The sequence below is a fragment of the Triturus cristatus genome, chromosome 10, assembly GCF_964204655.1.
Source record: "Triturus cristatus chromosome 10, aTriCri1.1, whole genome shotgun sequence".
Classification (NCBI taxonomy): Eukaryota; Metazoa; Chordata; class Amphibia; order Caudata; family Salamandridae; genus Triturus; species Triturus cristatus.
This window is the reverse complement of record NC_140593.1, coordinates 501,458,108-501,482,144: the sequence shown is the minus strand read 5'-3', so window position 1 is coordinate 501,482,144 and position 24,037 is coordinate 501,458,108. Positions and strand designations below refer to the sequence as shown.

General features: G+C 49.1%; 1 protein-coding gene across 3 annotated transcripts in view; it reads right to left on the bottom strand.

The window, feature by feature from the left end:
* The window catches only part of NCAPG2 (non-SMC condensin II complex subunit G2), a 403,487-nt gene that overhangs the window by 107,067 nt on the left and 272,383 nt on the right, over positions 1–24,037 (bottom strand). For all 3 annotated transcript variants that reach the window (XM_085631953.1, XM_085631952.1, XM_085631954.1), the window contains exon 22: positions 14,173–14,272. In XM_085631953.1, coding sequence (XP_085488079.1) covers positions 14,173–14,272 — 100 coding nt within the window. The remainder of the gene's footprint in view (positions 1–14,172; positions 14,273–24,037) is intronic.

The following is a 24,037-nucleotide window of genomic DNA, read 5'->3' as shown; positions in this document are numbered from 1 at the left end:
ACATCTACACAGTAGTGTTTGGTAAATGTATGTATAGTGGACCATGTGGCTGCTCTACATATTTCCTGTAAAGGAATGTTTCCCAGGAAAGCCATGGACGCCCCTAACTTACGTGTTGAGTGGGCTCGTGGGGGAATCGTTAATGTGCGTTTAGCCTTTTGATAGCAAATTTGAACACATTTAACGATCCATCTGGCTATACCTGCTTTGGAGATGGCGTTGCCTTTGTGTTGTGGAGAAAAGGCAACGAAAAGTTGTTTTGTCTTCCTAAAGTCTTTAGTTCTGTCTATATAGTACATGAGGGCCCTTTTCACATCTAGTGTATGGAGCATTCTTTCAGCGACATTTTGTGGATTCTGAAAGAAAACAGGCAGTTCAATAGTTTGATTCATGTGGAACTGCGATATTACTTTAGGCATGAATTTGGGGTTGGTACGCAGTACGACCCTGTTTGCGTGAACCTGTATGAATGGCTCTTGAATGGTTAGTGCCTGGAGCTCACTAACTCTTCTCAAGGAAGTGATTGCTACTAGGAAAGCTACTTTCCAGGTGAGGAATTGAATCTCACACGAGTGGAGAGGTTCGAAGGGTGGACCCATCAGTCTGGTGAGGACCAAGTTGAGGTTCCACACTGGTGCTGGCGGGTGTCTCGGGGGAATTACTCGTTTAAGTCCCTCCAAGAAAGCTTTGATGGCAGGCACTCTGAATATAGAGAGGTGCTGCCTGTACTGGAGATAGGCTGCTATCGCGGTTAAATGGATGCGTATTGAGGTGTATGCCAGATTGCATCGGTATAGGTGTAAGAGGTAACAGATTATGTTTTGAATGGATGCGTCTAGCGGGTTGATGTCATTGTGGGTGCAGTAAATGACAAACCTCTTCCATTTAGCTGCATAGCAAGCTCTGGTAGTGGGTCTCCTGGCCTCCTTGATGATCTCCATACAGTCAGGTGGCAGATTTAGGTAGCCAAACTCTAAGACTTCAGGAGCCAGATTGCCAGGTTCAGCTGTTGCGGGTCTGGGTGCTGAATTTCGCCATGGCTCTGCGTTAGAAGTGCAGGTTTTATCCGCAGCCTTTGATGCGGCACCACGGAAAGTTCCAGAAAGGTGGTGTACCATGGCTGGCGCGCCCATGTTGGAGCACCTAGGATAAGCGTCAGTGAGTGCTGTCGCAGTTTGCGTGCCACCAGTGGTATTAATGGCGCTGGGGGAAAAGCGTACGCAAATCTGCCAGACCAGTTCATCCATATCGCATTGCCCTGCGATTGTGGATGTGGGAACCTGGCGGCAAAGCTTTGGCATTTTGCGTTTTCGTTTGTGGCGAATAGGTCTATCTCTGGGTGACCCCACTGTTGGAAGTACGGTTGGAGTACTGATGGGTGTAGCTCCCACTCGTGCATCTGGTGGCTGTCTCTGCTGAGCAGATCCGCCATCTGGTTGTCCTTGCCCGGGAGGTGATCCGCCATGAGGAATATGTTCCTCTGAATGGCCCACTTCCACATGCTCTGAGCCAGATGAGACAACTGTGGAGAGTGTGTTCCTCCCTGCTTCTGTATGTAGTACATGGCAGTCATGTTGTCCGTCCGGATCAACACGACTTTGTTGCACAAGTGTACTTTGAATGCCTTCATTGCCAGGAAGATTGCCATCAGTTCCAGAAGGTTGATGTGCATCTTCTTTTGTTGTGTTGCCCATAGTCCCTGCACTGTGTAAATGAGTACATGAGCTCCCCATCCCTGGAGAGACGCGTCCGCCGTCAGTATTATTTGTGAAACAGGCTCTTGGAACGGTCGGCCCTTGCAAAGGTTTTGTGGATTCCACCAATGCAGAGAGTTGTATGCCCGACCGCTCACCAACACTAGGTCTTTTAATTGCCCGTGAGCCTGATTCCATTGACGTGCTAAGCACTCCTGAAGCGGGCGCATATGTAGTCTTGCGTGCGGGACTATGAAAATGCAGGAGGCCATCATGCCTATCAACTGCATGAACACTCTTGCAGGAAGGGAGTGTTGTGGTTTGAACTTGGAGATCAGCAGTTGCATGCTGTTGACTCTCACTAAATTTGGCTGAGCTGTGGCTGCCAGAGTGTCTAGTGTCGCGCCCAGGTACTGTTGTACGTGTGCGGGTTGTAGATGTGATTTTGGGTAATTTAGTGAGAATCCCAGACTGTGAAGAAGGTGAATGGTGAGGGACATGTGGCTGGCACATTGCTGGGCTGACTTTGCCTGAACAAGCCAGTCGTCCAGGTAAGGGTAGACGTGAATGTGTCGTCGCCGTAGATGTGCAGCCACTGTAGCTAGGCACTTGGTAAAGACCCTGGGTGCTGTTGTCACGCCGAAGGGGAGGACTTTGAATTGATAGTGCTGTCCCTGAAAAGTGAACCTGAGATATTTCCTGTGTGATGGGTGGATGGGTATGTGGAAGTAGGCATCTTTGAGGTCTAGAGTGGCTAGGAAGTCTCCCTGGCTGAGCAGCGGGAGAACCTGCTGTAGGGTGAGCATATGAAAATGCTCCGACAGAATGTAGTGGTTGAGGGGTCTGAGGTCTAGTATAGGTCTGAGCGACCCGTCCTTTTTTGGGATTAGGAAGTACACCCCTGTCCCCTGCTGGTTGACGGGTACGACCTCTATTGCACCTTTTTGCAGCATACTTAGCACTTCCTGCTGCAATAATGCTAAGTGCTCTGCGGACATAGGACGGTGCTTTGGCGGTATTGTGAGTGGAGGTTCATTCGAGACAGTAACCGTGCTGGATAATATCCCTGACCCACCTGTCCGTGGTGATGGCTTTCCACGTGGACAGGAACCGCTGGAGTCTCCCCCCGACAGGTGTTACGTGGTCGGGGGGAAGGGAGAGGGCGTCACTGTTTGTTCTTGGGTGAGGACCTGGTGTTGCCGTAACCGCGTCCTCTGCCCTTGGTGCTGGAGCCACGATATCCACCTCTGTTGTTTTTATCGTAGGTACTCTGTGTGCCCCCTTTATTGTATGTCTGCTGTGACCCCTGTCCTCTAGCTGCTCCCCTATTCCCGGGGCGACGAAAGGAGCCACTACGAAATGTTTGCGTTTGCAGAGCCCCCATTGACTTTGCAGTGTCAGTGTCCTTTTTTATCTTTTCTAAGTTGGTGTCAACTTCTGGTCCGAATAAATAGTCGGGGTTGACAGGCTGATTTAGGATGTTGTTTTGAATCTCAGGTTTGAATCTGGAGATTCTTAACCAAGCGTGTCGGCGTAGCATGACGCTGGTGTTTATCGCCCTTGCAGCTGTGTCGGCAGCATCTAGTGCGCACTTAATGGATGCGTTTGTAAGAAGTTGTCCCTCTCTGATGAGGAGCTCCGCTGCCTCTTTGTATTCGTCTGGCAGATGTTGGAGTAGTGACTCTAGCGTGTCGTAGTGTGAACGATCGTAGCGAGCCAGGAGGGCCTGTGTATTGGCAATGCGCCAGATGTTTGCTGCTTGAGCTGCAATCCTCTTGCCTGAGGTCTCCAGCACTTTGGACTCCTTGTCTGGGGGAGGAGCATCACCAGTTGTTTGCGAGTGCGCTCGTTTGCGAGCGTTAGCAACCACCATGGAGTCCAGAGGTAACTGACCTCTAATGTACATAGGGTCCCCGGGCGCAGGTTTGTATTTTTTTCCAATCCTGGTGTTCAGCACCCGTGCCCTGGTTGTTTCCTTGAAAATGTCCTTTGCTGGCTTGAGAACACCTTTCAACATGGGCAGAGTCTTGACAGTCCTCTCAGAGGAGGCGAAAGTGTCCACCAAGAAGTCGTCCTCAACTGTGTCAGAGTGGAGTTGCACTCCATGATTGGCTGCAGCACGTTCTATGAGGGCATTGAAGGCAGCAGTGTCCTCTGTGGGAGATGTTTTTGCGCCGTAAAGCTGCGTGTCCTGGGTATCTGTTGCGGCACCCGGGTCTGCAGGGTCATCCCAAGCTTGATCTGGGTCCTGCTGCTCCTCAGGATCTATATCCCTAGGGTAGGTGGTATCATCACCCATGTAATCCTCCATTGCGTCCGTGTCGGAGGGCGTCAGAGAAAAGGACTGGGGATCCGGATAGGAGGTATGCAGGCGTTCATATAGAACCGGTTCCGACTCTGCTGGCAGTTTCTGCTTCAGAGGGATTCTGTAAGAGTCCAAGGCCTTCTCTGGCGTGACCTTCCGTTTTCGGAGCATGAGTCTGCCGGTGTCGGCGTCGATGAATTGGGACGGTGAAGGCTCAGTAGGAGAGTGTCCAGTAGATGGGGACCTTGTCTGGCGGACACGTGTTCGGATCTCGAACATCTTCGGCGCCGTGGACGGCGGCAAACCAAAAGTGATGTTGGTTGCTGCCGAAGGTGCCTTCGGAGCCTTTTTCGGGTGGGGCCCGACGTGGACTGGAGGGCTGCCCGTTCTCTAATGCGTTGCAATGACGCCGCAACTTGTCGCACCGAGAACGCCGAAGGTTCTTTGGTGCCGAGTGGTTCCGTTGAGGTAGGCGTGGACTGCTTCGGAGCCACCGGGTCATCGATTCGAGGAGAGGTAGTAGCGGTCGACGGAGTCGATGATTTGAGCCGTGTCGCTGCCTTCGAAGTGGACTCCGATGGAGCGGCCATCTTAACTTTGGTGGTCGGGGCCGATGGCTTCGGTGTCGGGTGCCGAGGCGCTTTTGTGGTACCGATGGCCTTCCTTTTCGGGTCGGTACCGATGTCCGCAGCAGCGAGTTCGGCACCGAAATCCCTTTTAGCGCGTTCGGAGCCGACGGTTTGTGCTGGCGTCGAAGGAGTGGAGGTCTTCGAGCCGACCACTGCTAGTTTCACTTTCGGTTTCTGGGGAACCGGTGCGACGATTGGTTTCGGTTTCGTTGAAGGGAAACCAGTCTTTTTCGGTAATAATGGCTCTTGCTGGATGTTCGAGGCCGGGCCCGAAGGCGGGGCCAAAGAACTGCGGGATTGGTCTCGGGTAAGGCCCGGAGGCGATCCCTCGACCGGAGCCGTAGAATGACGCACTTTGATAGCCTCCGTTTCGACGGGTAGGCCCTGCTCTTCACCAGAGCTATCTTCTTCGGCCCCAAAGGCCTCATCGTAGTCTCCTACCTCATCGTCGGCTTCTTCCCTGTGAAAAAGCGCTTCATCGGCGTCTTCCGATCGGGAATCGTGTTCGGAAGCGGGGCTGGAGTTTATGTCTTCCACGCTTTCAACATCCTCGTCCTCGGTGCTGAAGATGTTGGCCGGGGCCGGTGCCGATTGGTGCGCTTCTAATCTCGCTGCTCGTCGATTCCGGAGAGTCTTCTAGGATCGGAATCGGGCACAGGCCATACATTTCGATTCGTCGTGATCCGGCGAGAGGCATTTGTTGCACACCGGGTGGACGTCGATATGTGGATATTTGGCGTGGCATACAGGACACCGTTTGAATGGGGTCCTCAATTCCATCGTCGATGTAAGGTCGATGGTTGGATTAAACGGATCCGAAAAACTTGAAGAAGTTTGCTAAACTAAGCAAGAAAGCTGTCAATACCGAGCGGGAACAGTACTGACGAAAACTAAAGGCCTTTTGGCCTTAAACTAAATTTTCCTAACTTGAGCTAAGATAAGCACATCCGAACCCAATGGCGGAAAAAAACAATCTGAGGATGGAGAGGATGCCCATGCGCACTGTGGTCCAGGGGAGGAGTCACCTATATCAGGATACTTCGAAGACTCTTCCAGGACAACAACGTGCAAACATCCGGACCAAACACTAGGCGGCGATCTATGCACAGATATGAATTCAGCAGCCCACATGCCTCGAACATGTATTTATTCTAGACAGAATCCCACAGTCTCTTTATGAGGCTAGTGACAAAGTTACAATTCAAACAAGCATTTATAAACACAATAAATAGCACAGGAATCACAGGGCCCCAGGGGGGGACCAAACCATATATCAAAAAAGTGGTATAAGAACCACGACAATTCTACAGACAATGCCTAGGGCATTTAGGATCGCTGGCCCCTTAAGAATCCACCCCAGGTTATGAGGAAGGGGACCCACGGGAGGCGCGTGCAGTGGAAATCGCTGCTATCGGGATCTCTATTAAAGCCTATGGAGAATGTCGCGGTTTGATTTACACAGATTAAAGTCACTTCTAGCAGGAGTACAAAGTTAAAAGTTTAGACTTAAGCTTTTGAGGAGCCCACTACCACGAGAGTACCAAGGTACCACTGTTACCTGCCCCAGGGAAGCCGGGTGCATAGGTCGTTTTCGATGTCGGGTCGCGGTCTAATTTTCAATGGGAAAATGTTCAAAAGTGCTGCTAGCCAAAAGCGTCGATGATGCCGTGAAGATTGAAGTTGTAGAAGTTGTAGAGAAGAACCTGAAAGCAGAGGGGACAGAGTCTGGGTCACGGCACAGTGACCAGGGAGCTCAAAGCAAAGAGCCCTTCAATGTCGGGTGCTTCAAGTGGAAAGAGGTGTAGCTTGGATCTGCAGCCACGGACTCTGGGAGGCTTCAAGGAAGGCCAGCTTCTGGAGGGCGACTGTCCCACGTCGGATGAGGGTCGCTGCGGTGTTAGTGTCCGGAATGGATCCACTAAGCCTTGGCAACCGCAACCCACGCAAGATGAACAAATCAGCTACTGGTGCAGACCCACGAGGTCTGTGAGAGGTCTCCCTGGGGAGATGCTAGCACCTCCCTGCCACAGGAGCCCTATTGTCCAGCTGGCGAGGCTGGGATTTTCCCCAGCAACAGCCAGCCAGGGTTGTGTAGGTGGCGGGTAGTAGCCATTTTGTACTACTTGTGCACTTTTAAATTCTGCCGCTTTTCCCATATCGCCCCTCTAGCAGGGGGGAATCAAGCCCTCATGCCCATGGCTGGACTGGAGGTACGATTCCTACATGTTTGACACCAAACACGATATGGTTCTGTGTAGCCATTCTCAAGTTATCGCGATAGACTTATAATGCGGTTAAGAGTATATGGTATGGCTACACTACAAACAACCCAGCAATGATTTTACGAAGGTTGCAGAGAGGCCCTACTCATGTAGGGGCCCCCCCCTCACACATACCTCAGCACCCTGCCTTGTAGGATTAGCAAGGCCTGCTATAGGGGTGACCTATGAGAGTATATGTGTTGTAATGGGGTGGGATATAGGGTACTTATATCCCTGTAAGGGGTGCAAGCACCACCTTACCCAGACTACAGTAGTGGTCTGGTGGTGTCAGTTTGTATGGCTGTCCCAGGGTGGCACAATAAGTGCTGCAGCCCTGGTAGGCCTACTGAGGGACCCATGCCCTTGGTACCTAGGGTACCATCTACAAGGGACTGTCAGGGCATCCTCAGCATCCAATTGGTTTGTACCTAGGGTACTTCACATTCGTTTTGGGGAGAAAGCAGATAGGCTGGGGTCCTGGATAGCAGGATCCCAGCCAGACTAGTCAAAAACCACTCAAATACCAGGCAAAATGTTGGGGGCAACCATTAGTCAGATTCCACCTTCCTACATAACCCCCCCCAAACGAAAGGAGATAAGGCTAACCTTGTCCAGATAAGCCTTATTTCCTGAGTGGCCATATAAGGAAGAACCTGCACTAGCATGGTTGCTCCCTGTCTCATGGTCCACTTGGGAAATCCTACCCCAAGGGGTTCTAGAGTTTCTCCAAAGTCTAGGGGAATTACCTGTATTGGTTTTTGGTACAGAGGTGGGCTGGTGGGGTGTCTGAGTCTGGAAGTGAGGCCCTATTTGGGGTGGTCTCAACCTCCTCAGGTCACTGGTCACCATGGAAGCCTTTCTGCCCATGACTGTGTCATATCTGGCCCTAAGGGTCAACCTCTGGCTGCCTACAGCTGGGGGTTGGATCCCTTGGGTTGGAATAGTGGAGGGCACTGGAAGGTTTGGGGCAACTATGCCCCAGGTTTCCCTGGGCCCAACAACATCCATTTGAGGGGTACCTATACCTAGGGGTAAGGGGGATCCCTCAGTTTGTAGAGGAATATTCACCTGGCTAAAACTATTCTGCTGGGTGTCCCTAATCTGCTGATGAGGGGGTTCCTCTGGGCAGGGGCCCATTAAGGGTCCACTGACCTCCCTGACCTCTGCAGCCCTGGGCTGACTGAGGCAGGGTAAAGAGGGGCAGGATACCTGCTCCAGACTGGGCACCACCTTGGAAGGATCCCCTGCCATCAGAGAGGTGACCAGGCCAGGCCTGTCCACTTCTGGGGCAGTTACTTCACAAGGGGCAGATCAGTTCCCTGAGAAACTTGACCCTTACCTTTAGTCTGGTGGGGGGAGGGCTGTTCCTCACCCCCTATACTCTCCGTTTGTGTGGAGTGATCCATAGTTTCAGGCTTCACTCCCATTATTTTCTCCTGGTGTGGAGGTGAGGCCCTCAGGGTCTCATCCACTCTCTCAGGGATTCCTACCATTTTCAAATGGGCATTGTGGTCTACCTCAGCCCAGGCTGAGATTTCCAGATCATTCCCCAGTAGACAATCTACAGGCAAGGTGGGGGACACTGCCACTCTCTTTGGGCCAGTGACCCATCCCCAGCTGAGATTTACCACTGCCATGGTATGGTCTGTCCTAATTCCATCTATATTGGTCACCTGGTAGCTAAACCCAGGTAAAAGCAGTTCTAGGGGCACGAGTCTCTTGGTCACCATGGTGACACTAGCCCCTGTTTCCTTGTAGGCCACAGCCTTCTGACCATTGATCATGGGCTCTTGTCTGTACCTGCCCAGGATACTGGGACTCATGGTAAAGTTGGCAAACCCCATGCCACCATCACAGACTAGAGTTGCTTGTGTAGGGGACCTGGTTAGGCCAGAGTCCACCTGAATTCCCCAAGAAAGCCCAACTAAATTTTTGGGTGCACTCCCACCACCTGGGGGATTACTACTAGTAGTAACAGGAGGTATTGGAGCTGCAATGGGAGGAACATTTTCTTTATTGCCATTCTTTGGACAGCTGGAGTCAGTTTTCCAGTGGCCAGGTTGCTTACACACATGGCAATATGGTTTCTTGTTAGAAGAGGAAGGATTTTGGGACCCACCCCCACCACTGGGTTTTTGGGGCCCTTCAGAGGACTTTTCTGTTTTATTATCCCCACCTTTCTCTTTGGGCTTGGTAGAATCTTTCTTCTGGTCACCACCTTGGTTCTTGGGCCTAATCCTGGTTCTGACCCATTTGTCTGCCTTCTTTCCCAATTCTTGGGGAGAGGTCAGATCAGAGTCCACCAGGTGCTCCTGTAAGAGTTGGTTTTGACAATTATTAAGAATCCGCTCCCTCATTATGAGATTATACAATCCTTGATAATTATTTACTTTACTGCCATTTAACCAACCTTCCAATGCCTTGGTAGCACAATCCACAAAGTCTACCCAATCTTGATCCTGTGCTTTTTGGGTGTCTCTGAACTTAAGTCTGTATTGATCAGTGGTTAAGCCAAACCCATCTATTAAAGCATCTCTCAAGATATAATAATCATCTGCATCCTCTTCTCTTACAGAGAGGAGCTTGTCTCTACCTTTGTCTGCAAAGGAGAGCCACAGGATTGCTGCCCACTGCGCTATTGGGACCCTTTGTACTTTACAGGCCCTCTCAAGAGCAGAGATCCATTTGTGGATATCATCCCCTGTCTTATAGGGGGGCACAATCTTGTGGAGGCTCCTATTGTCAGGGACTTTCTCTCTAACTCTAGGGGTTTCATTACTGCCACCAGGGGTCTCTAGACCCCACTTTCTTGAAGGTTTCTGAAGCTCCAGGGACTCCCTGTCCAATGCTAACTGTTCTCTCCTGAGCTGTAGCTTTGCCTGCCCAAACTGGATTAGTCTGCATTTCCTCTCTTGGGAGGATTCTCTCCTCTGAGGAGAGGCAGAGGTCCTTTTGGATCTCCTAGAATGGTTGGACCCCACTAAGGGGGATCTGTTCCTTCTACTTGGATCCACCACTTTCCCTTTAGGGATGGAGAGAGTGCCTTTTGGGCCATCACCTCCATGTTGTGAGTGGTCTGGCTCTTCCAGGTCAGGATCATCATCCTCTTCCTGGTCCTCATCAGAGTCCTCTCTAGGAGGGTCCTCTTCTGAGGGATGCCCACCCAACCTGTCTACCCCATCAGACCCTAAAGTCTGCTTAAAGTTTGCTATGAGCAGGATTTCCCTGAGACGTTGAGTATTGGCACCTTTGTTTGTCTTAAGTTTCCTAGAGGTGCACATCTCCCTAAGATCAGCAAAGGAGAGATGATCATATTTGTCGACTGGGACCCTTTGGGGTCCTTCCAGAGCCTTATGGGCACCTGAACCTAAAGACATTTCTAGTGTAGTGGTAGTGGTGTATCTACCTACACTAGGTGTGGCCTACTGAACCCTTTCTTGAGTTGTAGTCAAGGTGTGCTAAACCCTCTACACACAACTCCTAAGTTCAGTAGAACTTATTGTATTCTAAGCTTGAATCTATATGTACCTTTGGTACCAAGTGGCTTTCACTTTAGAAATTCAATTTGTTATCTGGTAAAACAATGGCAAGCTTGAATCCAACCGCTGCACACCAATGTGAGACGTTGGCCTGGCATATGCTGTCTCCTAGTTATAGGGGACACCTTGCACCAGTCCAATTCGACTCTTATTGATGATAGGTTTGAGACAACCTTTAAAGAAAGCTATCCTAGTGGTAGCTGTGGAGAGCAGCCTTCAGGCTAAGTCTTGAAGGAGTGTTAAGCTTATTGTTTTACCATAGATAACCTCTTGAATAACCAAATGAAAGAGTAGCCCACACAGGTATATATATAAAATATATGTATTTATTCTAGACAGAATCCCACAGTCTCTTTATGAGGCTAGTGACAAAGTTACAATTCAAACAAGCATTTATAAACACAATAAATAGCACAGGAATCACAGGGCCCCAGGGGGGGGACCAAACCATATATCAAAAAAGTGGTATAAGAACCACGACAATTCTACAGACAATGCCTAGGGGATTTAGGATCGCTGGCCCCTTAAGAATCCACCCCAGGTTATGAGGAAGGGGACCCACGGGAGGCGCGTGCAGTGGAAATAGCTGCTATCGGGATCTCTATTAAAGCCTATGGAGAATGTCGCGGTTTGATTTACACAGATTAAAGTCACTTCTAGCAGGAGTACAAAGTCGGGTCGCTGGCTGATTTTCAATGGGAAAATGTTCAAAAGTGCTGCTAGCCAAAAGCGTCGATGATGCCGTGAAGATTGAAGTTGTAGAAGTTGTAGAGAAGAACCTGAAAGCAGAGGGGACAGAGTCTCGGTCACGGCACAGTGACCAGGGAGCTCAAAGCAAAGAGCCCTTCAATGTCGGGTGCTTCAAGTGGAAAGAGGTGTAGCTTGGATCTGCAGCCACGGGCTCCGGGAGGCTTCAAGGAAGGCCAGCTTCTGGAGGGCGACTGTCCCACGTCGGATGAGGGTCGCTGCGGTGTTAGTTTCCGGAATGGATCCACTAAGCCTTGGCAACCGCAACCCACGCAAGATGAACAAATCAGCTACTGGTGCAGACCCACGAGGTCTGTGAGAGGTCTCCTTTGGAGAGACTGTAGAGCAGGCCTGGAGCAACCAGGGGAACTCTTAGTTGTCGAGATTGTCCTCCGCTAGGGCCCACAAGTCGAGAGATAAGGGACCGCGGAAGGCAGCAAAATAGAGTGCGTAAAAGGGAGCCCACGGGCCACCGGAGGGGGCTAGGGGGCTGGTCTTTGGCACAAATGCCGCTTGGTGGTTGGCTCAATAATGGGCCAAAGCACAACTTCCCCACTGGTCAGGGTCGTGTGCTACGTAAGAGGTGGCCGGTGTCCTGGGGTATTGGGAATCTCGGCACCCACGCGACACGGTGCTCAGGTTCGCTGAACACACTCACTGGCCTCTGGGATGCTTAGGAAACCCACCTCAAGGGTGCTGGAAGTCGTCGAAGTCCATAGGAGCAGCGAGGTTCCAACCGGGTCACTTGCAGTGTTTCAGGTGCCTGCCAAGCAGGGGGGTAACTCCTTTACCGCATGCGAGATTTCTTCTGTCAGCTGGGCAGCAGCAAGTCGAAGGTCAAGACTGTAAAGTTCAAGATTAATCTGAGGCTCTGGGGCCACGTTATTCACCTTTATCCCCAAGATTAGGGGAGTGTCCAGAGTAGTGTCCACCAATGAGTGGTGAGGCGGGAAAGGGTGGCTACACCCTCTCCCCTTTGTGCGTTTCCCACCTGGGCGAGGGGCAGGATGCCCCTGAACCGGTTCCAAGCGGTGTATGCAGAATGCAGGCGCTGTAGCTGCCTACGTGCAACTCTGAAAAGACATTTGGTGCACCCACCCTGTTCCAATCCACATTATCCTGTCTGGGGAGATGCTAGCACCTCCCTGCCACAGGAGCCCTATTGTCCAGCTGGCGAGGCTGGGATTTTCCCCAGCAACAGCCAGCCAGGGTCGTGCAGGTGGCGTGTAGTAGCCATTTTGTACTACTTATGCACTTTTAAATTGGTGTCTAAATTCTGCCGCTTTTCCCATATCGCCCCTCTAGCAGGGGGGAATCATGCCCTCATGCCCATGGCTGGACTGGGCGTACGATTCCTACATGTTTGACACCAAACACGATATGGTTCTGTGTAGCCATTCTCAAGTTATCGCGTTATCGCGATAGACTTATAATGCGGTTAAGAGTATATGGTATGGCTACACTACAAACAACCCAGCAATGATTTTACGAAGGTTGCAGAGAGGCCCTACTCATGTAGGGGGCCCCCTCACACATACCTCAGCACCCTGCCTTGTAGGATTAGCAAGGCCTGCTATGGGGGTGACCTATGAGAGTATATGTGTTGTAATGGGGTGGGATATAGGGTCCTGCCAGAACCATGCTGCACCCCTTTTGTAGTCAACATGAGGTAGGTAATATAACTAGACCCCACTGCTCTTCTAAGCTGGGATGGTGTTTCTATACATAGGAGGGCACAGAATGTGGTCTGTACATCTCATTCGGACTTGCTTGAGAATCCTTTTGCAATGCCAAGAGGCCAGTGGGGGTAGAAAGGTAATTTAAAGTAAAGCAGTTTTGCAGCTGTAGACACGGAATCAGTAGCACTGGGAATCCGCCAACTTCACTACGAAAAGTTGCTTTGTTTTCTGGATGTAAATAAAATTGCTGTGCTACACCAGAATGTCAAAACTGTAAAAAACGATACAACAGTTTAGTGGAAATAACCAAGGGAACCACCAGCATATCCTATCTAACCTGGAATGATCTGGAATCCAATGAAAAACAGTGATCCTCTGGTGCTCATTTTCCCCACTATAACATTTGAAGATTGGAATGTTATAGGAAAATGATCAGCAATATATTAAGAATAATATATTGTGTAAATAGGAGGGAAACTTTCTCAACTACAGGAAATGCACTTGAAGATTTTTGTGCTGCATCCTATGAGGAAGACTATTCCATCACATGGCAGGATCCAGAGCGGGACTGCAGGTGACTCAACTTCTCTCTGCCGCTCACTACCAGTGTCAAAGTGCAAACTAGAGGTGTGACTACGACTCTTTGATTGGAACCTACATTGGTTTATTTTCCTAGTCTGCATTTGCCAAGAGCGTCTGTTGCGACTGCACGCGACATTGGCCACTGAACGCAGGCTTTGAGAACAACCTAGTAACAGGTTGGTGAAGCATCCAATCAAAAACGCCCTCGGGTACAGGCATGCAAACTAAACCTATACACAGATAAACCTAAACCTACATACCGACAAAAATGATACATGTATTCTGATAATTTGGTTGGGAGTCCAGTAACTTTGAACACACGTATGAGGTCAAAGTCTGAATCGTTGTGGGATGGACAGGAAAAACCAATTCATACAGCAAATATAAATGGAAAAAAAACATGTGGCAGCAGAAACAAAGTTTTTGCACCTCAGGCTTTTGGCACCTGCTGCAGCTTTGAGGCCGTTGTCTTTGGTCACACCATAAACACTATGGATTCTTCTGAGATTCCTTTGGCATCACTACAGGGTATTTTAATGATTACAGAGTTCAACCTGAAAGTTAGGCCAATTCAAACTATATTCAATGAAAGGGAAGATGTAGGAGTTAAAAACACACAATTTAGCTGCACCATTGGTTTAATATTCCTACACGACAGCAACTATCAATACAAAAATGAAGAATCAAATAGATTTGTAAAATTGAACTGCCATCAGAGCATAAAATGAGCTCGTACCTGTGCTCGTTATCCCGAGTATGATGTCTAAAATTTGTGCTTGAAATTCAGTATCGCCAAGGCCAACCATTAAAACATCCTTAGATACCATAAGATATGCCTGTAAATAGAAATAAGTGAGTTTAGATCTGCATTTGTCAAGGCACAAAGACACTAAATCCAAGTCAAAAAGTTACTTAGCTAAGGTAACGTTCTCTCTGGTAGATACTCTATATCTAAGTGCAGATTATTCACTTATAGAATATCCCCAGGCGCCAGACTGGATTCTGAACATTTGTTAGCAAAGCCCAGGAGCGCTAGTAAGTCACGTCGTGTGGCTCTGCATCAACTCAGCTTCGCCACAGAAGTGACAGCTGGAGCCTGGAGATAGGGCCACCCAAGTGCTCTTACAACAGTTTCTTTCTGGATCCCTTCAGAGCCATCATACGCCGAGCCCAAAAATTAATTGTCCGTGCCAGTGTGCAGATCATCATTTTGAGATCTTTTTAGATGGAAAAGAGTCCATTCCATATAATTGGGACGCAAGAGGGCAGGGAGATGGAGTATTCACCAGAAAGAGCATTACTGAAGATATGTAATTTGCTCTTCTGTTGAATACTTCTAATCACATACTCCTCATCTTTAGAATAGATGCCAAATCAGTACTTCCCAACTGGTGGGACTATTGAATGAGTCAGACCATAAAGTCCTGCATGAATGTAAGGTCAAAATGCCTTTCCCTTCAGACCTGGCTGCCAAGGCAGTAATGCTTTGTGAATGTGTGTACTAATGTCCCACTGCAGTCTGACAAATGTCTACAACAAGCACTCTGTGTGACAAAGCAGTTGTATCAGCCTTGGCTATGATGGAATGGACCTTCAACCCTTCTGAAAGCTGCTTCTTGGTTACTGCCTAACAGATCATAATGCAAAGGACTATCTACGTTGACAAAACAAGTTTCTACACTGCTTTGCGTTTCTTTGCGGCACATGACCCCCGACAAAGAGCTTATTGTCCACCCGATGATCTGTGGTGTGATTGATGTAAAAGCTGAGCATTCTTTTGGGGGTCCAATGATGTAGTCAATTTTACTCTTGAAGGAGGTGAGGTGGGGCAAAGAACGTTAAAGAGTGATGGACTGACTGCTCATGAAAAAAGAAAGTTATAACTCTCAGTAGAAAGGCTGCTCTAGCCCTCAGCACCAGTTTGTCAGGAAAGAAGGTGATGTATAGCGGCTGGACTGACAAGAGTTTAAAGTTCACTAATAGGATAAGCTGAGGTGATCACAATAAGAAAGACCGTCTTCAGGCTCAGGAGATGTAGGGAACAGCTGTGCAATGGTTTAAAAGGAGTACACATAAGTAAGCAAGGGACCAAATTAAGATCCCACTATGGCATCGCAAAAGGTTTAGGCAAATATATGACAACCTTTGAGAAAACGCAATTTGAACAAGAATGGTTGGTAGGGTACATGCAAAAGGGCCGAAAGGGATGCAAAATAACCTTTAACCATGCCCACTGTCAGTCCGTGCTGGACCAAAGACAGAACAACCAGTAACACATCCTATAGATTGTCTTGCAATAGGGTCATGTTATAGGTGCCACAACTAGTCACAAACTTGTGCCGGCATTCGACAAACAGATTATGGTGAAGGACACCTGGCCTCCACGATGACACTACTTCAGTAGATAGAGCTTATGCCAAAGCTCAATCTCCATAGAGGTGTAGATTGTGCAGGCCTGGGTGAAAGACCCTGCCTTGCTGCTGCAACAGAAGATCCTCCCTAAGCAGCAGGCTGGTCACAGAACATATGCCAATGCCTAGATATTCCGGGTACCACTCTACAGACCCAATCCAGAGTCGCTAGGAGGACTTGGGCCCAGTCGTTCCTGATCGTCTTCAGAACTTGGACAGGAAAGTGAGCAAAGAGATGGTATATAGGAGTTCTGTGCTCCACTCTAGGCGGAATGCATCGCCAAGAGGCAGCTTTCTTGGTAAGTCCAACATGAAAAAGTGTTCACAATCTACGTTCTCGGTGGAGGCAAAGAGATCGAGCCAAGGCTTTCTCAATTGCTGGAGCACAGCACCAGTTCCCGGTGTAGCAGCCATTCATGAGCTGCTAGGCGTCGCCAGCTGAGTTTGTCTGCCTAGTGTTTACAGATCCCGCCAAGTGGTGCAAGATAAGGAAGAAGCCGTGTTGGTTCAGACAGATTTAAAGGTGCAAGGTCCTGGCACAAAGCCCAGGTCCCCACCCCACTGTGATTGTTGCAAAGCCACAGTGGTGCTGTCCGTGAGGATCTGTAGGCTTTCAACATCAAGTTAATGGAAACAAATGCATTAGACTACTATAGAGGCAGGTCTCCACCGTAGACCAGAGACCTCTAAACTCCACCTCTGCCAAATGACCTCCCTGACCTAGCAGTGACACATCTGTCCCCACCGTCAGTTCTGTGTGGATGGAGGGAGATGGTTTTGCTGCTGGACCAACAGCAGTCAAGCAGCTACCACTGCAGATCATTTGCAGTCTCTCCCAAAACGTGGATGGAGTCTGACAGGTTTCTTTGGTGCTGGGTCTACTGAGAATTCAGATCTCACTGTAGAGCATGCATATGGTCAAAAATAAGGATGCCAACAGATTTAGAACCCTCTGACCCACCCTTGAGAGACAAGACTGAGTCTGAACTATCAAGGTCATAGCCTGAATGCACTGCACTGGTTGTTGCGGAGAAAGGGCCCGTCAAAACTCCCGAAAAAGCACCTTATCCAGGATGGCTCCAATGATTCTTTTAGATCTAAGCGCAGCCTTCGATACGGTCAATCATCGTATCCTGGTCGACCAACTTAGAAATCTGGGCATGTCCAGAATAGCCCTGATCTGGCTGAAATCTTTCCTGGAAGGGAGATCTTTCCAGGTATTCGAGGGTGAGGTCATCTCTAAATCGTGGCCCCTCCATTGTGGGGTTCCGCAGGGTTCGGGACAAAGCCACAAAGAATCCATCTCATCAAATGTATTTAACATGAGTGATGGGGTCTGCTTACGATGGCCAAGTGTGACTGTGTGAGTGGATTGAGGTTGGGGAGATGGTTGCTGATACACACTGTCCAAAAGCAGCGGGCATTAATTGCTGTTAACGGCTCTTTCCTCTGGTTTCGTGCCTTCAGCTTTGATTCGGACCAGTTTGTGTGAGAAATAACAATTGTTATTCGCTCGCAGCAGAGGGCACGGACACGTCATAAATCGAGAACTGCAACAACGGAATACAGATATAATAGGTGAAGTTACAAGCAGGTAACTTAGCAGGCCCATGTAGGTATCAGCTGTAAACTGCTGGACACAAATGTTTTAATTTTGACATGTTTATTACATAATTCTAATTTTAATAATCCACGTATTATTTACGAGGTATGAGGCAAGTTGTCCACTCCGTTTGCAGTGAGTGCAACTTAACGGTTGCAAATAATGATACCATAGCGAACAAGCATTGGCCGCGCGGCCGTATGAGTAACGCTGCGCGTCCGTGAAAGCGAAAGTCATTGCGGTGAAAGCGAAATTGCTCGCAATGACGCGCTCTGTGCTAAGCACGCGAGAGATGCGCGTGCAACAGTCATTGTAGAGGAGCGAGGCTCGCGTGCTTGTGCGCGTAACCGCAAGCTGGTGGCCGGCAAAAACCTTTGGTAGCACTTCAAAAAGCCACTGACTAAATGTCTCGCAGAGCAGCGCATGCACTTGCTCAGGCGAGACCTAAAAAGCCTAGGGTTCTGGCTGAACTCAGATCTCAGCCTCAAAGTCCAGGCCAGAAAGGTAGTTGCCTCCTGCTTTGGCATTTTAAGGATGCTTCGCAAAGTGCTACCCCTGCTTCCCTCTCAGGCAAAGAAACGTATTATCCGAACACTCATTTTGTCACCCTTGGACTACAGCAATGCATTGTATCTTGGTGCCCCGAGTGCGGTCTTTGCCGAACTTCAAATGGTACAAAACTGTGCCCATAGGAATGTGGGCGAGGGGCTCGCCGAATGGGACTAGTGACCCAGATATGGTCTGTCTGGGTTGAAACACTTCCAGGAGGACGTTACTTTTTTTTACCTCAATGGAAGGCAATTGCCAATCTCATGCTTTGATTCTGGAGCAGACTCCACATTCTTGCATGGTATGCCCCCACTTTTTGCTAAATTGCTGAATGTACTTTGATTGAGTGTACCCTGGGTTCCTGCCAATCAGGTGCCCAGGGCCTATGTTCCTTCCTTAAACCACACAAACTCCAAATTGGAAAACCCTAGCCACATGTCAGCCCCTGGTAAATGGTATCCTAGGTACCCAGGGCCTTGTGGCCAGGGAAGGCCTCTAAGGGCTGCAGCACTCATTGTGCCACCCTCAGAGGCCCTGTACCCTTACACACACACACTGCCTTGCAGGCTGAGTGTCTGGGTGCAGGACAAAACAAAGAGTCGACATGGCACACATCTCTGTGTGCCATGCCCATCACCTACACTGCCAAGGCATATGTCAGTCACCCCTCTGGCTGGGTGCCTTACGCCTATGGTGTGGGCACAGGAGCAGGAGCCCTGTGCCCCTACAGTACCCGGGTCCATTCCTGGGCACTGTAAGTGCAGTGCTGCCATTTAAGAGTACATGGTGCTGAGAGCTCGTCAAACACGAGCTCCACAGCACCATAATGGCAACATTGAAGACTGGGAAGTTTGGTATCAAACTTCTCAGCACATTAAACCCACACTGATGCCAGTGTGGGATTTAATGTACTAAGCACCCCAGAGGGCATCTTAGAGATGCCCCTTCACAGCTAACCTACAATCCACGTCTGCTCTGAGGCTGCCCAGGCTGCCACACAGCAGACACGTTGCTGGACCCCTGGGTGGGAGAGCCCCTGCTCTCCCGGGCCTGCAACAATGCACATCCTGGGTGAGGTGAGAAATCTCCTCCCCCAGGATGAGCAAAGGGAAGCTTCAAAGGCATACCGCCATTTGGAGTTTCCCCAGGCCACTGCAACCCCCCACTCTGGCGGGAAGCTTGGCCGGAAACCCCATACAAGGACAGGGGATGTGCCAGCCTGCCCTCCCCACCCCTCAGGTGGGGGAGGCGAGGTGAAACATCTCCGGGCTCTCGCCATCTTGAAGATGGGAGGCCCTACCCTATCTGGATTAGGCTACTGCCCCCCTCCCACAGGAGAGAGGCAGGATAGGGGGTGTACCCACCCCAGGACAGGGACCCATTGGTCCCTGGCCTTCACCTACCTGTAACGCCCCTAAATTTAGTATTTAGGGGCACCCTGAACCTTCCTCCCTTAGATTCCAGACAGAAAACTACAAGAAGAGCAAGAAGAACAAGGACCTGCCCTGCAGCTGCTAAAAAGAGAAGAAGACACCAACTGCTTTGGCCCCAGCCCTACCGGCCTGTCGACTCTCGAACCTGCACCAGCGCGGCATCTCTCGTGGCCAGCAACCTCACCAGCCCCGGAGGACCTGGCTACCTTTTGGCTCTAAGCCCCTGGGACTCCCATGAGTAGAGGCTCTACTCAGAAACCTACATCTCTAACCCCTGGCAGCAGCCCGGAACCGCGAACCCAGCACACTCTGCACCAGCCAAGCCTGGCCAGTGCCGGAGTGAACAAAGACCCTGAGGACGACCCCACGGCGACTGTGAGCCCGAGTCCGGCACCCAAGGACCCCCCCTCGACATTCCGGAAGAAGCCTGCAGCCTCAGAACAGAGTGCCACCCCAACCGCGATCAACAAGAGGGTAAGATCCCCGACATCAAAAGGCACCCCTGCACCCGGCGCCCTGCGGCCCCCTGTGCCCAATCCCGGGGTACCCACCTAACCTACAACTACCCAACTTACCTCTCAAAGTGGTGGTGGCATCTGAAGCATCCTCGTCCCCGAGCTTGCAGCCTTTTTCCAAACCGGAACATTCCCATTGACTTCCATTGAGCGCCCGAAGGCTCAAACACACCCTGCACCCAGCCGCCCGAGTGGCCCTGGCAGTGCACTCTCTACACTAACCTACGTCCCCACTAAAACCTGAGTAAGTGACCAGGAGCCCAGCTCCCACAGCCGCGTGGCTTGCCAGACAGCAGCCACCAACCAAGGCCCCCCTATCCCTCATAGGATAACATTGGGCCTAACTCTCTCTGCACCCGGCCGTCCTGAAACCGCTGAGGGTGAACCAACTGTACCTACCTGACACTGGGGGACCCCTGAGTCTATGCCCGGAATTTCAACTCTGCCAGTCCAGTACTTACCCTTAAACCGCTAACTTCATTTTCCTCATAGGGTAACATTGACTGGCTTTTTCTTGAAAAATCTTCTAAGTGTGAACTTTTCAAAACTGCAAATATTCACTAAAAATCAGCCAAGTGACAAAAACGAATTTACTCACCTGCTCCTAGGTGAGCTCCCAGTGCTGGATCTTGGTGCCCAGCCCTGACTCTGAAAAGTGTCCACAACTATACTTACCTCTAACCCATTTTTCTCCCACAGGAAACCATTGTCTGCTTTTCTGTGAAATTTCTTTTAAGTGTCTACTTTTGCAAATTTGAAATATTCTTCAAAAATCGTACCATTTCTGCAAACGAAATTACTTACCTGTTTTTGATAAGGACCCCAGTCCTGGGTCTAGGTACCCAGTCCTGGACTGGATTACTAAAGTAACGATAAAGTACTCTACCTGCAATTTGAATTTCTTGCCATAGAGATCCATTGAATGTTTTCTTTGAAATATTTTCTAAGTGCTAACTTTTGAAATAGCTAAATATTATTTAAAAATCATTACAGTTATTAAGTCGACTTTCATCACTTGATTCTGAATACTAACCCAGGGCTGGATCTAGGAGCCAGACCTGGAATTCCAAAAGTAATCTGAAAAGTAATTTATTACAAATAACCTGAATTTACCATTGAGCTCAATGCATTGTTATGTTTAGGAAATAGGATTGTTTATTGCAACCAACTGTGACTGTTTACAAAAATTTATTGCTTAAGGCAAAAGTATTTATATTCAACCTCTCATTCTGAGAAAGTATATTTTTATCCCCTTTGTGGTTCTAAAAATAAAACAAGCATATATTTTATATATATAAACCATTGGCCTAGAGTTCAGTTATTGAGTGTGTGAAACCATTTGCTGACTGAGTGTGTACAATAAATGCTTTACACTGTCCTCTGGTACTGCCTTACTGCTCGACCAAGCTACCACTTTTGAGAGTAAGGTCATACCTAACTTTGACCTCTATCAGCCTCTGGGGGACTGTGGACTCTGTACACCCTGTACCTATTAGGGAACAGTATATACAGAGCCACTTTCTCACAGAACCCAAAGCAGGTTCAGGAGGTACAGGCAGTGCCGAGGGAGAACCAGCCAGCAGTAACCCGTCTGGAGATATCCACGTATAATGAGGCTAGAAGGGATGCCAGAATGAGCCAGTAGGATGCTGAAGACTCGGAGCACAGACTCCATAAACTCCGTGACCCCACAGCATGTCATCACAGCAAAGAACCCTCTATCATGTGGTGTAAACAACTAGCCCTCTTCTTTAAGAAAATCTCAGACATTCAAAGCAGTTTAACCACAATGAATCTAACAGACATCTGCTGGCCCTTTCCTGATGCCATCATCTGCAAAATCTCCTCCTTTGTTCCAATTCCGATAGAGGATACAAGACTTGCCATCCTAAATCTAAGAACAGGCTCCCTCTCCCCCTCTGATCCCTGTCCCCCAGCTGTCTTTGCAAAGGGAGTCATCAATCCGGTATTGAACCCCCTACTTAATACATCTTTGGCGTCTGGGATTGTGCCCTCCACCTGAAAACAGTCAAAGATTCTGCCCCTTCAAAAATAATGCAGACACGAAGAGTCTAAGTAGCTATACAGACCCATCTCCCTGATGCCAATGGCTTCCAAAATTGTAGAGAAGATAGTGAATCTGCAGCTTTCCAGCTACCTAGAAACGAATAAGCTAGTCCACCCCAGCCAATCAGTGTTTAGACCTAAATTTAGCTGTGAAACTGCGCTCCTGGAAGAGTCTTAAGAGATCAAATTACACTTCAGATGCTGGCAGTAAAGCTTTCTTGGTCTTGTTAAACCTCTCTGCCGCTTTTGATACAGTACCACACTCCAGACTGCTTGCTCGTCTTCATGACATTTGCATCAGGGGCACGGGTCTAAATGGCTGGGATCCTTCCTTGAGGATAGATCCCAAGAGGTCTGGCTGCCACCTTTCTTGTCTAGAAGGAGTAGTGTTTTGGTTGGTGTGCCACAAGGCTCAGCTCTATGCCCTGCTATTTTTAACATCTACATGAGTCCCTTGGCTACATTAGTTGAGTCTTTCAAGAAAGTCTCTTTTGCTGATGGCTCCAGCTACTATTGTCCTTTAAGAAGGATGAGCCAATCGACAATGATGCCATTAAACCCTGCTTATCGGCGGTCTTTCGGTGGATGGGATCTAATCAACTCAAATGTAACACCAATAAAACTGAGATTTTTAGCTTTGAACATAATTTTATGTTTGACCTACAAACCCTTTGGCCTGACGAGGCTCCTACACCTAACGCCCAGGCAGAAGTAGTGAAAAACCAGGGTGTGAAGATTGATAAACAGATGTGGCCTCATTCTCAAGTTAATATGGTGGCTGGCACATGCTGTGGTCTGTTGCTAAGAGTAAAAAAATTCCTGCAAATTCTCTCCCTTCAAGCAAGGATCACTGTTCTTCTAGCCCTGGTGGTGTCCAGACAGGACTATGCCAATGTCCTTTATGCTGGATTGCCTCAATATCTGCTGCAGAAACTACAACGGTTCATAACGACGCAGACCGTCTGGCTCTTCAATTACCAAGGCAAGCCTGGATCTTGCCTCATTTGAGGAACCTACGCTGGCTTCCTGTTAAAAGAAAAGGATCAAGTGTAAGATCCTGACTCTTATGCACAGGTCTCTAAACCATTATTGACCGGGATATCTGTCCTTCACGATTAAATTCCACTCTTCCCCAAGAACCTTACGTTCTTTCCTCAGTCATTTTGCCAAAGATCCGTGGGTTAACAAGCAAAAACCAGAGGAAGATCTTTCTGCCTCCAGGGCCTGCAAGCCTAGAACAGCATGCCTGCTGAGTTACGCATAATGAATGATCTTTCAGAAAGCAACTAAAAACTTGCCTTTTCACTCTCTAATTCTGTCCCTTTGCATTATCTTACTTTCTACAATAGCGCCGGGACACTCCTTGGAGTAGCCATACGCTTTAGAAATCCTGACATGCATACCTAAAATACACACCTCAGTCTGTTGTGGTGTTGCCAACAGACCCAGGTATTCTCAGTGCATTGAGATCAGCTACGCAATCAGCTGCTTGGTCGGGAACCAGGGAGCGAAACCGGAGTGTACCTTGACGTGTCCCTATGACTTTTCATTTGGAGAGTGGCGAGCCTTGAACAAGGCTGCCTGGGCTTCTTGTGCTTCTTCTTGGGATTTGACCTACTGGAAGACTTGGACCGCAATAACACTGGGTGCAGTGAGTGTCCCTGACTTCAAACGAAATTTACTATGGTGCTCAGCATTGGACAGCTTGGGTTTACATTCCCATTTTCGCCTTAGGGTGCATCAGGGCACACTCCTCGCAGGACTTGGGGTTGTGGCCCTACCACAAACACCATAGGCGCACCTCATGCAGATCTGTCACAGGTATTTACTTGCGACTGTCCCTACAAGAATTAAACCTTGAAGTTTTAGGAGAGAACATGTTCTCTTGCCCACTGGAAAGAATTGTTTTGAGAAAAAAGGGCTCATCTGAAGAGGAAAAAGTAGGATCAACGTACGATGGTGCGGACAGAAAGGAACGGATATCAGCATACTTGGCTGGAATCTATATACCAGTCATCACTTC